Source organism: Neophocaena asiaeorientalis, unplaced genomic scaffold (assembly GCF_003031525.2).
Source record: "Neophocaena asiaeorientalis asiaeorientalis breed wild unplaced genomic scaffold, Neophocaena_asiaeorientalis_V1.1 scaffold217, whole genome shotgun sequence".
NCBI lineage: Eukaryota > Metazoa > Chordata > Mammalia > Artiodactyla > Phocoenidae > Neophocaena > Neophocaena asiaeorientalis.
This window is the reverse complement of record NW_020172293.1, coordinates 4880060-4893199: the sequence shown is the minus strand read 5'-3', so window position 1 is coordinate 4893199 and position 13140 is coordinate 4880060. Positions and strand designations below refer to the sequence as shown.

Genomic DNA, 13140 nt, shown 5'->3' with positions numbered 1-13140 from the left:
CTGTTGTGGAGCACAGGCTCCGGACGCGCAGGCTCAGCGGCCATGGCTCATGGGCCCAGCTGCTCCGCGGCACGTGGGATCTTCCCGGACCGGGGCACAAACCCGTGTCCCCTGCATCGGCAGGCGGACTCTCAACCACTGTGCCACCAGGGAAGCCCTAGGATTTTTTTTTTTCTTAAACTTGAGTTTTAAAATCACTCTGAAGAGTGTATGTATCTTGTTAAAGCCATACTTAGGGAATAAGATTAGTTGTTGAAAACTATTTGAGGTAATATATTATTTAATCTTACACATTTTAATAAAAGTTTTATGACTAGATCAGAGCACTCTCTCACTGATAAGCTTAGTACTAAAAAGTCTATGCTTATCTAGAAGAAGCTGGCTAAATGCCATGAGTATTTAGGAATTACGCCTTCTTACCATAAGTTAAGAATTGCTAACTGCTGTTGAAACTTAGCATGTGCTGCACACTGTCTTAAGCACTTGACAAGCATCAAGTATTATCGCTCATTATATAGAAGAGGAAACAGAGACAGAATTCTCACAGCTCTAAGTGGTGGAGCTATGCATTTTCCGTGATTCCAGAGACACTTAATTATAAAATTCAAGGGATGTTTGCTGATGAGGATGTAAAACCTTGCTAGTATACTGTCAGTCATGCTTTAAGCAATGGGATCAACAAGAGAGTTTGAGCCAATAATTTAACTTGCAACAATAGTACCTCCTACTAGTATCAAAACGTTAAATTTTCCTTTGGCCTAATTTTAGATTGAGAAAGCACTTAGTAATTGTAAAAGCAGAAAACTCGCTCCTGTATAAATAAGTCAGAAGGAGAAAATGTGTACTGTGTTATCAAGAATTGTTTTCCATGATGCCCTTTTAAAGATTCATGTGCAAGTAACAATGCAGGTGACCTTGTAAACACCTGTTAATTATAAGGGTAGACTGTAACAAGCACTATAATCCTAGCTCCAGGAGGTTAGGGGCTGTGTTTGTCATGTTCATTACTGTCTCCCCACTGCCAGCACAGTGCTTTGACCATAATAAATGCTAAACATTAAAAAACGAAAAAAAGAATGAATACTATTAGTAATCACTGAGAACGTTATCATGTGTTTAGTAGTATCCTGTGTGATTTTGTACTTGTCTTTCAAATGTTTTTGCCAGATTGCAAGTGAAATTATTTATTGTAAAGCTTTTCACGTATCAATAGTATTACAGACCAGTTTTAGGATATATAATTAGTTGGAAAAGACCATGGACAAGATGAAATTTGAATTGTACTTTGGAGTAGGCAGAAAAAGAAGGCCAACATTATTATCAGAAAAGATAGTAAAGGTATATTTGAAGGGTAAACTTCATAGAAACAAGAAGCTTGTGTTTGTGGGATAGAAGTAATGTTGATTAAATAGAGCAGGATGAGTTTATGGAGAGTTGACTGCCAGGCTGAAGAAATCAGACTTTGAGGCTAGTGGTCTTTCTCCTAGAATTAGCATTCTGGACTTAATTCTGGCAACTTACTATTAAAAGAATTTTAGAGTAATCAAAATTCTCCCATGACGTTCAAATTATAGTAGAGCATATGTAGCAAGATATTTATTCTAGGAGGCCTAGATCCAGTCAGAATAGAAACCCAGAAAACACCTCTAAACTTGTCTGATCAAGGGTTTGTATTGTAAGATTTTTATTAAATCACAGTACATCCTGATAAATGACCTACTGTTTTATACTGACTTGTACAAAATGTTTTAAGTGGCTACTAAACGTTGTAAGTTTTGGCTTACAGATCATATTAAACTTTTTATTGAATTCTTTCCTACGTATGTTCTTTTGAGCTCTTAATAGGCACCTGGTCTTTTGAAACATTGAAAATTAAGATGTTGAAAACATTGAATATTTTGGAAGAGTTGACGTGCTGTATTTGTCCTTTTCTGTTTTCCTTTTATTTATTTATTTGTTTGTTTGTTTTTGGCTGCGTTGGGTCTTCGTTGCTATGCGCGGGCTTTCTCTAGTTGCTGCAAGCGGGGGCTACTCTTCGTTGTGGTGTGCGGGCTCTAGGTGCACGGGCTTCTGTAGTTGTGGCTCTCTGTCTCTAGAGCGTAGGCTCAGTAGTCGTGGCGCATGGGCTTAGTTGCTCCGCGGCATGTGGGATCTTCCTGTACCAGGGCTCAAACCCGTGTCCCCTGCATTGGCAGGCGGATTCTTAACCACTGCACCACCAGGGAAGTCCCTGTTTTCCTTTTTATCTCAACCACATTAGGAGAGTTTATGATTTAGTAAAGTGAAGGTTAGCATTTTTTCTTCACAAAAATCATCATTTTATTTTCTCTGAGAAAAGTTTGGTATTCGTTAAATGATGGTGGTTTAACGTTAATTTCTTTTCTTTGGGCACACTCTGTCCTTTCAAAGTATAGGGTTCCCTGTTTTTTTGTTTTTGTTTTTTAAACTCAGTCTCTAATTCTTTAATAGAATGCCTCTATACCTTTCTCAGTTAAGATACCTGAAATCTATTTCAGTGATGGAATTCTTTAGTGGTGATACATGCTATAAAAGGAGATTCTGGAAAGGCAGTCCTTTGGTTGTGAGACTATCTACTTAATCTTAAATTGTTCCTGATTTCACAAAGACAAATTATTACTATGAGTAGATCGCCTCAATAGAAGTTTCTTCTGGCTTCTCCTGAAATATGAAGGTTATGAAAGTTTAACTTGAGCCTGTGTAACTATGAAAGGGAACTTGTTAAATGTATCCCTGTTTATGTCATATCTACTTATGTTGGTAAAGTGAAACTGAGGAGTCTTTTTTTGATAAAATATTTTAATTAGAAATAGACTGATTCTGTAAACAGGTAAGGGAATCATATAGATAAAATATTAATCTAATAAACTCATGAGAGTAGAGTTACTAACACAGTATTGTAGATGAAGGAGTAGTTACAGTTAGTGAACATAATTCACATCTAAATGACTCAGGTTCATGATTTTATATACATTGATTATATTGGGTTATAAATGAAAATCATAAAGGATATTGGATGCTGCTAAGACCAGGATATACCTTGGAATTTGCTTTCTTAGAAAATCCCCTGATTTTGTTTTGGCTTTTGATGATCTGAAAATTTGCTGGCCCTATGTCATGGCTGTCTTTCTATAAAAGTACTAGATCAAAGGCCAGAATAGCCATATTCCAGTTTTTTGTCCCCACTGAGAAAATCCTTCTGCATGAGTGTCCTTTGATTATTTTTTAGGACCATTCCAAACAACTACCATTTCTCTATAATGTAACATGTCTATCTCTTTAATAGCCTTTTAAAATCTCACTTGTATTGCATTTGTTACTGAAGCATTAAGGTGACAAATTCTCCCACCATGACTCATTTTCAAGGGTCATCTGGAAAGGACTTACACTAAACTGGCCTAAGTGTTTGATTTTTTAACAGTATCTAATGTCAAGTTCTTTTAACATTACAGTGATTGCAAGTGAGTGCTGGCTTCCTCTACCTTGCTTTGTCTTTCTTCTTAATCTCAAGTTATTCAGAGTGGGCCCATGATTAGACTTGAGTTCTGAGGTAGATGTGTGAGTGATGGTTGCCTGGAAGGCTCTGCTGTGCACATGGTTCCTAGAAGTCATGTTTTTGGTTAACTAATAGCCAGAGAATTCCTGCGGCTTCCTGCGGCGGCTTGCGGGATCTTAGTTCCCCAGCCAGGGAACGAACCCTTGCCTCCTGCAGTGGAAGTGCAGAGTCTTAACCACTGGGCCGCCAGGGAGTTCCCAGGCCAGGACTTTTGAGTCAAAGCCTTAGCACTGGTTTTATCGATTACTTTTCCTTTGGAGTGTCATACGGAAATTTATTTCCCATTTCTGAGCAGAGTTTGCTTTTAGCAGTGTTTTATTGCTTCACGTCACCCTCTGCTCGTTCTCCTCATTTGGGTGGAGTAAAAGAATAAGAGTAATGGCTTTTCATTCATTATCATCATCAAAAATGAAAGGTAGAAGAAAGTAAGCAGACTGTAGTTTAATGAGTTTTTTATTGTTATGTAAGTCATAATGGATTTCTGCTCAGATATAAACTAAATAATTTTCATACTTAAATTGTAATTTCTAATTGAACATAGCATTCAAATGTGTTTGATACACTGTTCTCATCTAATGAATTATATAAAGCACATTAGTTTATCTCATTGCCTAACTGTACTTCCTCATAGAAGTGAATCCATTTATTCTTAAATGCTTGTCATACAGATTCATTTGTAAGCCCTTCTGTCTTTTCCTCATTCGTTGCACACATATACATGCACACACATTTCTACACTGTCCTGTTAAGATTTGTGAGAATGCCATCATGTTTGGTCCTCCTACCCCTTATGTCCCAATTACTGGCTCATAATTTCTGTTCTTGCATTTCTGTTTGCCCTGCTCAGCTAGACTTTTAGGTGAATGTTTTCCTGTTTTTCTGGCCTGTTTCTTTTCTGCCCTTAACTCACTGGCAACTTCTTTGCTGATTTCCTTTCTCCTCCCTCCCAACAGAAATTTCCATGCAGTATCGGCATGATGGAGCTTGTCCAACAACTAGTAAGTTGTATAACTGGGTTGGTAACCCAGACTTTTTGACTCCTACTCTAGTGCTTTTTCTAGTATATTATGCCACTTCTGAACCTTTAAATTTTAATTTTCTCAAATGCAGTTGGTTCTTAATTGAATAGATTTCTTTCTCCTACAAAGGTAGCTTAACTTGCTGCTTTGTCCTGTGTTCAGGATCCATATTAGAGTCAAATTGTGACCAAATTTTGTTGATTGCTGACCTTTTAATATGGTGCTTCCATTGTAGAATTGTGACTTCTGTTCCCCAATGAAGTAATATTTCCAGTTTTTTGTTTTTCACTAATCTTAATGTTAATATTTGTATATTGGCATTAGATATCTTTTTTTGCTTAGGCCTCTGCATATCTTGAGCCTATTATACTAAAGTCTAGGAATTGAGAATGTTTGATCAGGTTAGATGATAAAATGAGGTTTTTCGTTACAATAAATACTATTAAGTGTGACCAAAGGTGGATTTACCTGTATAGAATTGCATCTTATAGATACTGACTTTCAGCCAGAAAGACATTACATAGTTAGACTACTAAATGTCTTTTTAAAAGTAGCTTTATTTATTACTAAGGAGATTTGTCATCATTATGACAGTATATCTGATATGTTATTTAAATTTAGTAGGTAATATATTGGCAAGTGAAATGCGGTATCTAGAAATTTATACCATGTGAAGACTGAGCCAAGCTTGTAGTTTTAATGATTTAAGCAATGATCCAAGGTAGATTTACTGAGATTTTATTATACTGATGCAGCCTATGCCTATGTATTTCTTTTGTGTGTTTGAGAATGATCTTAACCTGAAGTCCTTTTTTCCTTACTTAAAAGCTTTCTCAGAGTTGCTGAATGCAATACACAATGGTAAGTTTTATTAGAATCTTCTCTGGTGGTTCATTTATTACAAAGGTTGCCTTTTGTAGAGAATCCCAATTGAAAGCTTGCATGTTCCATTGATGAAGTGAAACCTAGCTCTGAATCAATTGTTCAGCACCTTAGTGAAAACTTTTTGTGGATTGCCTACAGGAGGATTATAGGTCAACTTAGTTCATCAGTTTGGCTTCTATTGTCTCTTTGTAAGGCAAAATGGTGATAGTGTTGTTCTACCTTTATGAAAGTCATTTTTCTATTTTTGCAGATAGTTTTTTCTAGTTCTTATGAGCTCTGGCTTGCCAGTGCAGTTGGTGATTGGTACCTACATCAGGAATTTGCTGCTTCTTCCACAACTGGGAATGTGAATTTTATTTTTAGGATTAAAATAATAATAATAGTTTTATTATTCTATCTCTATCTCTCTATTCCATTTAGTGAATAAACATAAGATAACCTTTTACATTATGTCTAATTTGAGGCCAGGTTTTTACAGGGACTTGCATCTTTTGCAGGATTGGGTTCTGAAATCAGAATATAAGGCAAATGCTACCATTTTTTTTAACTTTTAAGATATAATGGAGTTTATTTTTGCAAAAGTGGTAGGGAGTTTCTTCAGTTCCAAGAACCTTCCTTAATTATTTGCTGTTTAAAGAAAATTCTTGAATCTAGTATCATCTTTGTTGATTATCTTTTTTAGTCATTAGCTGACATACCTCTTATTTGTTCAAGACTGTTTAAATGATTCCAAGCAGTTTTCCCAACACGTTTTCATTAACTTTCTGAAATCTTGCATATTTTGCTAATGTAATTTAATTTGCAGTCGTTTTGCATTGCATTTGGATTAAATTGTCAGGTGTTTACAAATCTATAGCCAGCAAGAGACTAATGGCACGATGAACAGGCATAGGCACTGTGTTGATTTGAGGGCTAGTGTGGTTGGGATGGGAAACCCATAATGAGCATTTTATTAATGGGTACATTTTAAAAATAACTCTTGCTTCCCTGTGTAACCTGGAACTGCAGACTCTTAGAATAAGTATTCCAGATAAAAAGGAACTCTTGAATATTGGGTATCTAGAGGAAAAGGGATTAGAAGCATTCTTAAGAATAAACCAAATATGTTACCATTCTTTGATAGGAAAGTATAAAACATCATTTTCAGTTTGCATAGGTAAATTTAGACTTGCTCTTTAATTTTGGAATATTAGAATTTGGAGGCATGCTGAAAGTTTGAAAAGAGTATATTTGGGGTAAAAAAGGAAGTAGATACTGTTGGGAGCCACCTAAATCCTTTGTCGTTATTAACTACATAGTACTGGGTTGTATTAATTTAACAGGCAAATTGTCATGTTTCTTTGTATTGGTGAATGAAGTTAATGTCACGGGATTAATATAATGAACACAGGTTTTCTTTAAAATCTTGGGTTATTTTGTAACTGGAAATTTGACCCCCATCACCCATTCCATCCCATCCATTGATGGACATTTAGGTTGTTTCCGTGTCTTGGCTATTGTAAATAGTGCTGTAGCGAACATGGGGGTACATATATCTTTTTGAATTAGTGCTTTTGTCTTCTTCAAATAAATACCCAGAAGTGGATCCATATGGTAGGACATTTTTGTTTTTTAAAGGAACCTCCAAACAGTTTCCCAATAGTGGCTGCACCAATTTACATTCTCACCAACAAGGGTTTCCTTTTCTCCACATTCTCACCGATACTTATTTCTTGTGTTTTTGATAATAGCCATTCTAACAGATGTGAGGCGATATCTCGTGACTCTCATTTGCATTTCCCTGATGATTAGCGATGTTAAGCATCTTTTCATATGTCTGTTGGCCATCTGTGTGTCTTCTTTTAAAAAATGTCTCTTCAGATCCTCTGCTCAGTTTTTAATCGAATTTTGTTTCCCTCTTGAATTATAGGAGTTCTTTATATATTTTGGATATCAACCCCTTATCAGATACAATTGACCCTTCAACAGTTGAAACAACTAGGGGTTGGGGTGCTGACCCCTGAGCAGTTGAAAATCAAGTACTGCTATCTCTGCCTCAGAAACAAAGGAAATGACAAATGACTCACCCAAAGCAGGAAGCAGAAACAGTTTAGATAGAATCAAAACTTAAACCCTGGTTCATTTGATTCCACGTATTATGATTTAGAAGCGAACACAAACTTTCCCCCACACTTAAAGATTTGTAAAATGAAAATACAGGTACTATGTTTTTTTTTTTTTTTTGCGGTATGTGGGCCTCTCACTGCTGTGGGCTATCCCGTTGCGGAGCACAGGCTCCGGACACGCAGGCTCAGCGGCCATGGCTCACGGGCCCAGCCGCTCCACGGCATGTGGGATCCTCCTGGACTGGGGCGCGAACCCGTGTCCCCTGCATCGGTAGGCAGACTCTCAACCACTGCGCCACCAGGGAAGCTCCAAGTACTATGTTTATTGAAAAAAAAAACATTAAGTGTACTTGCGCAGTTCAAACCCATATTCAAGGGTCAGCTGTGTATGATTTGCAGATATTTTCTCCCTTTTGGTAAGTTGCCTTTTCATTTTGTTGATGGTTTCCTTGGCTTTGTGGTAGCTTTTTACCACTTGTTTATTTTTGATGTATTACCACTTGTTTATTTTTGTTTTTGGTATCAAGTCCAAAAAATCATCACCAAGAGCAATGTCAAGGAGCTGACTGCCTATTCTTATAGGAGTTTTATGGTTTCAGGTCTTACATTCAAGTCTTTAATCCATTTTGTCTCTTTTGCCACAGATTGACCGTATATGCTTGGGTGTATTTCTGGGCTCCCTATTCTGTTCCGTTGATCTATGTGTCTGCTTTTATGCCAGTACCATACTGTTTTGACTACTGTAGCTTTGTAATATAGTTGAAATCAGGGAGCATGATGCCTCCAGGTTTGTTGTTCTTTCTCACAATTGCTTTGTCTATTTGGGGCCTTTTGTGGTTCCATACAAATTTTGGGATTGTTTTTTCTATTTCTCGGAAAAGTGCCATTGGAATCTTCATATGGATTTCACTGAATCTATGGCTTCCTTTGGGTAGTGTGGACATTTTAACAATATTAATTCTTCCAACCCGTGACTACAGAATTATCTTTCCATTGTTTGTGCCTTCAATTTCTTTCATTAATGTCATTTAGTTTTCAGTGTAGAGATCTTTCATCTCCTTGGTTAAATTAATTCCTATGTATTATTCTTTATGATGCAGTTGTTAGTGGGATTGTTTTATTAATTTCTCTTTCTGATAGTTTGTTATTAGTGTATAGAAATGCAACTGATTTTGTATATTGATTTTATATTCTACAACTTTACTGAATTTGTTTATTTGTTTAACATTTTCTTTTGTGGAGTCTGTAGGGTTTTCTATATATAGTATCATGTCATCTGCAAATAGTGACGGTTTTACGTCTTCGCTTCCAATTCGATGTCTTTTATTTTGTTTTCTCGCCTAATTGCTCTGGACTTATATTTTTAATTACGAAGACAAGTGTAGAATTGGCACCTAGTGAAGTAATATTTAGCCTGTGGAGGATTGAAGGAGAGTTGCTTGGACTTAGTTGGAAAAATCCATATGTTTGTGTTTTCTCCTTTTTCAAATGTATTCCATTTTTTTGGTTTTAATTGTGGTAAAATACACATAATATAAAATTTGTCATTTTAACCATTTTTAAGTGTACAGTTAAGTAGTGTTTAATATATTCACATTGTTGTACACCCAATCTCCAGAATTTTTTAATTTTACAAAAACTGAAACTATAGTCATTAAACAAGAGCTCCCCATTTCCCCCTCCCCCCAGCCCCTGACAACCAGCATTTTACTTTGTTTGTATGAATTCAACTACTCTAGATACCTCATGTGAGTTAGAATCATGTAGTATTTGTCTTTTTGTGACTGACTTACTTCACTTAGCATAATGTCCTCAAGGTGCATCCATGTTATAGCATGTGTCAGAATTTCCTTCCTTTTTAAGGCTGAATAATATTAATACTGCATTGTATTATATACCACATCTTACCATTTATCTGTTAAGGGACACTTGGGTTGCATTCACCTTTTGGCTGTTGTAAATAAGCTGCTTTGAACATGGATGTTCAGATATCTTTTCGAATCTCCATTTTACCCAGAAGTACAATTGCTGGATCATATGGTAGTTACATTTAAAATTTTTTTTAATTGAGGTATAGTTGATTTACAATATTAGTTTCAGGTGTACAACATAGTGATTCAGAATGTTTATAGATTATACTCCATTTAAAGTTATTATACATTATTGGCTATTATACATCCCTGTGCTGTACAGTAGATCTTTGTAGCATATTTATTTTATACAGTTATATATATATATATATACATACATATATATATATATATATATATTTTTTTTTTGTGGTACGCGGGCCTCTCACTGTTGTGGCCTCTCCCGTTGCGGAGCACAGGCTACGGATGCGCAGGCTCAGCGGCCGTGGCTCACAGGCCCAGCCGCTCCGTGGCATGTGGGATCTTTCCGGCCAGGGCACAAACCTGTGTCCCCTGCATCGGCAGGCAGACTCTCAACCACTGTGCCACCAGGGAAGCCCAATATACACTTATATTTTTAATTTTCAAAATCTGTTTCCATGTGACTGCACCATTTTAAAAATTCCCACCAACAGTGTACAAGGATTCCAATTTTTCAATATCCTTGCCAACACTTAATTTTTTTTGCTTTTTTTTTGTTTTTGATAGTAACCATCCTAATGGGTGTGAGGTGTCAAATGTTAGCTTAAAATTTTTTTTCTTCTTCATTATATTGAGTATCAAGCAATAAAAACCATGAGACTTGTCTCTGGGGGGAGGAAAGAAAAAGAAGAATTTACATTCCATTTTATTCTTCCGTATTTGTTTTTTATGGTTGCTCTAACAACTTATCACAAACTTAAAGCAATACAAATTTACTACAGTTCTGTAGAAGTCTGACGTAGACCTCACTGGGTTAAAATTAAGGTGTTGGCAGGCTTTGAACCTTTTCAAAATCTCTAGAGGAGGATCTCTTTCCTTATATTTTCCAGTTTTGGGAGGCTGCCTGCTCTCCTTGCCTTGTGGCCCCATCCTCCATCTTCAGAGCCATCAATTATGGGGAAGTCCCTCTAATGCTTCAGTCCGTCTGGTTCTCAGATACACTTTATGAGAACTCTTATGATTAGGTTGGGCCCACTCAGACAATTCAGGATAAGCTCTGCATCTCTGGGTCCTTAACTTAGATAAATTTGTGTAGTCCCTTTTGCTATTTAAGGTAACGTATTCACGGGTTCTGGACATTAAGGCATGGACACCTTGGGGACAGGTGGGGGGGCATTATTCCGTATACCATGTCTGCTCACAATTATTCCAACTGCCATACTTTAAGAAGATGTTATTAAAATCATTTCCAGGGTTAGGATTTATTAGTACACGTATTTTTTGAATAGTTTTGGTTTTAGCACCTTTTTTGTTAGCTTTTTTCCCATAAATTACTAGTGACCAGTTCTGGTTCCCAATTCCCGGAGACAGGTTTTTATCTTACTTGATTTCATTTCAGAGAAATTGTTGGCCATTCTCTTTTTTTTTTTTTTGTGGTATGCGGGCCTCTCACTGTTGTGGCCTCTCCCTTTGCGGAGCACAGGCTCTGGACGCGCAGGCTCAGCGGCCATGGCTCCCGGGCGCAGCCGCGGAGGCATGTGGGATCTTCCCAGACCGGGGCACGAACCCGCGTTCCCTGCATCGGCAGGTGGACTCTCAACCACTGCGCCACCAGGGAAGCCCGGCCATTCTCTTTTGAAGCTTTCTGTATTCCATTATAGCATTCTCCTCTATCTTTTTTATAAATTATAAAATACTTCAAATTTATAGAAAAGTACAGAGATTATGAATTTATTACAAATATAACACCTGTTAATATTTTGCCGTATTTTCATACATCCTTTTTCAGCTTTTATTCTGAAATATTTGATACATTGAAAGCAATATGTATAAGTTATGTGGCCACACTAATAAAATGAGCACTCAGGAATCTACCACCAATTTAAGAAATAGAATGTTACCAACACTGTTGAATATAGTGCATGCTTTTCACCATTGCATTCCCCAAGGTTAATGACTATCCTGAATTTTGTTTATCATTCCTTTACTTTAATTAATTGTTTTGCATGTACGCATAAAATTACACCCCTTATTTCTTTTTCATACTTCTCTCATCCTTTTTCAGAGTAAATAGTCCTTGTTCTACTTCTCCAGTATCTTATCTTTCCCCCCAAAGTTTGTAATGAAGTAAAATTTATGTAATATAAAAGTTACAGTTTTAACCATTTAAAAGTGTATAATTCAAAGGTTTTTGCTATACAGTTGGCCCTTGAATAACTCCGGGGTTAGGGGCCCTGACGCTCCTCACATGTAGAAAAATTTGGATAAAATTTATAGTTGGCTCTTTGTATACAGCTTTCGTCCCTATTGTCAGTTTTGCATCCATGGATTCAACCAACCGAGGATCATGTAGTAATGCAGTACTTACTGTTGAAAAAAATTCACATGTAAGTGGACCCATGCAGTTCAAATCCATATTGGTAAATGGTCAACTGTATTCATAATGTGGTGCAACTGTAACCACTATCTAATGCCAGAACATTTTTTTTAAAATTTATTTTATTTTATTCATTTATTTAATTTTTGGCTGCATTGGGTCATCGCTGCTGCACGGGGGTTTTCTGTAGTTGCTGAGAGCGGGGCTACTCTTTGTTGCAGTGTGTGGGCTTCTCTTGTTGTGGAGCACGGGCTCTAGGCGCACGGGCTTCAGTAGTTGTGGCACACGGGCTTCAGTAATTGCGGCTCGCGGGCTCTAGAGCGCAGGCTCAGTAGTTGTGGCACACGGGCTTAGTTGCTCCGCGGTATGTGGGATCTTCCCAGACCAGGGCTCGAACCCGTGTCCCCTGCATTGGCTGGCAGATTCTTAACCAGTGCGCCACCAGGGAAGCCTAATGCTAGAACATTTTTATCAATCCGGAAATAAATCACATACATCCCAATATATTCCCCTCCCCCTCCATACCCTGGCAATCAGTAACATACTTTCTGTCTCTGTGGATTTGCCTTTTGTTGAGTTGACACTACATGTAGAGGGAGTTCGTGTCTGGTTCCTTTTACTTGGCATAATGTTTTCCATATTTAAGCGTAAGTTTTGTCTATGTTGTAGCACATATCAGCACTTCATTCTTTTTTCTATGGCTTGATGATACACATTATATGAATATACACCACATTTGGTTTATCCAGTCATCAGTTGATGGACATTTGGGTTGTTTCCACTTCTTGACTGGTATGAAACTGCTGTGAACTTTCACGCAGGTTTTTGTGTGAACATATTTTTTTAATTTGTCTTGTGTATATACTTAGGATAGAATTGCTGGGTCATTATGGTAACTCCTGTTTAACTTTTTGAGGAACTGCCAAACTGTTTCCCACAGCAACTGTACTACTTTACATTTCCATTAGTAGTATATGAGGGTTCTATCAGTAGTATATGAGGGTTCTAACTTCACCACATCCTCACCAAGACTTGTTATTTTCTATTTTTTTCCCCTAGCCATCCAAGTGAGTGTGAAATGGTATCTCATTGTGGTTTCAATTTGCATTTACCTTATGACTAATGAATT

General features: G+C 37.1%; 1 protein-coding gene across 9 annotated transcripts in view; it reads left to right on the top strand.

The window, feature by feature from the left end:
- The window catches only part of MLLT10 (MLLT10 histone lysine methyltransferase DOT1L cofactor), a 243475-nt gene that overhangs the window by 171593 nt on the left and 58742 nt on the right, over positions 1–13140 (top strand). For 7 of the 9 annotated variants that reach the window (XR_003005988.1, XR_003005987.1, XM_024765503.1 and 4 more), the window contains 2 exons: positions 4528–4572; positions 5422–5454. The exons of 1 other annotated variant lie outside the window; for it this stretch is intronic. Coding sequence is in view for 6 of the 8 variants with exons in the window: in XM_024765503.1 (XP_024621271.1) it covers positions 4528–4572; positions 5422–5454 (78 nt within the window). In the remaining 2 variants the exon portion in view is untranslated. The remainder of the gene's footprint in view (positions 1–4527; positions 4573–5421; positions 5455–13140) is intronic. One more of the 9 variants, XM_024765487.1, reaches the window with a different exon arrangement.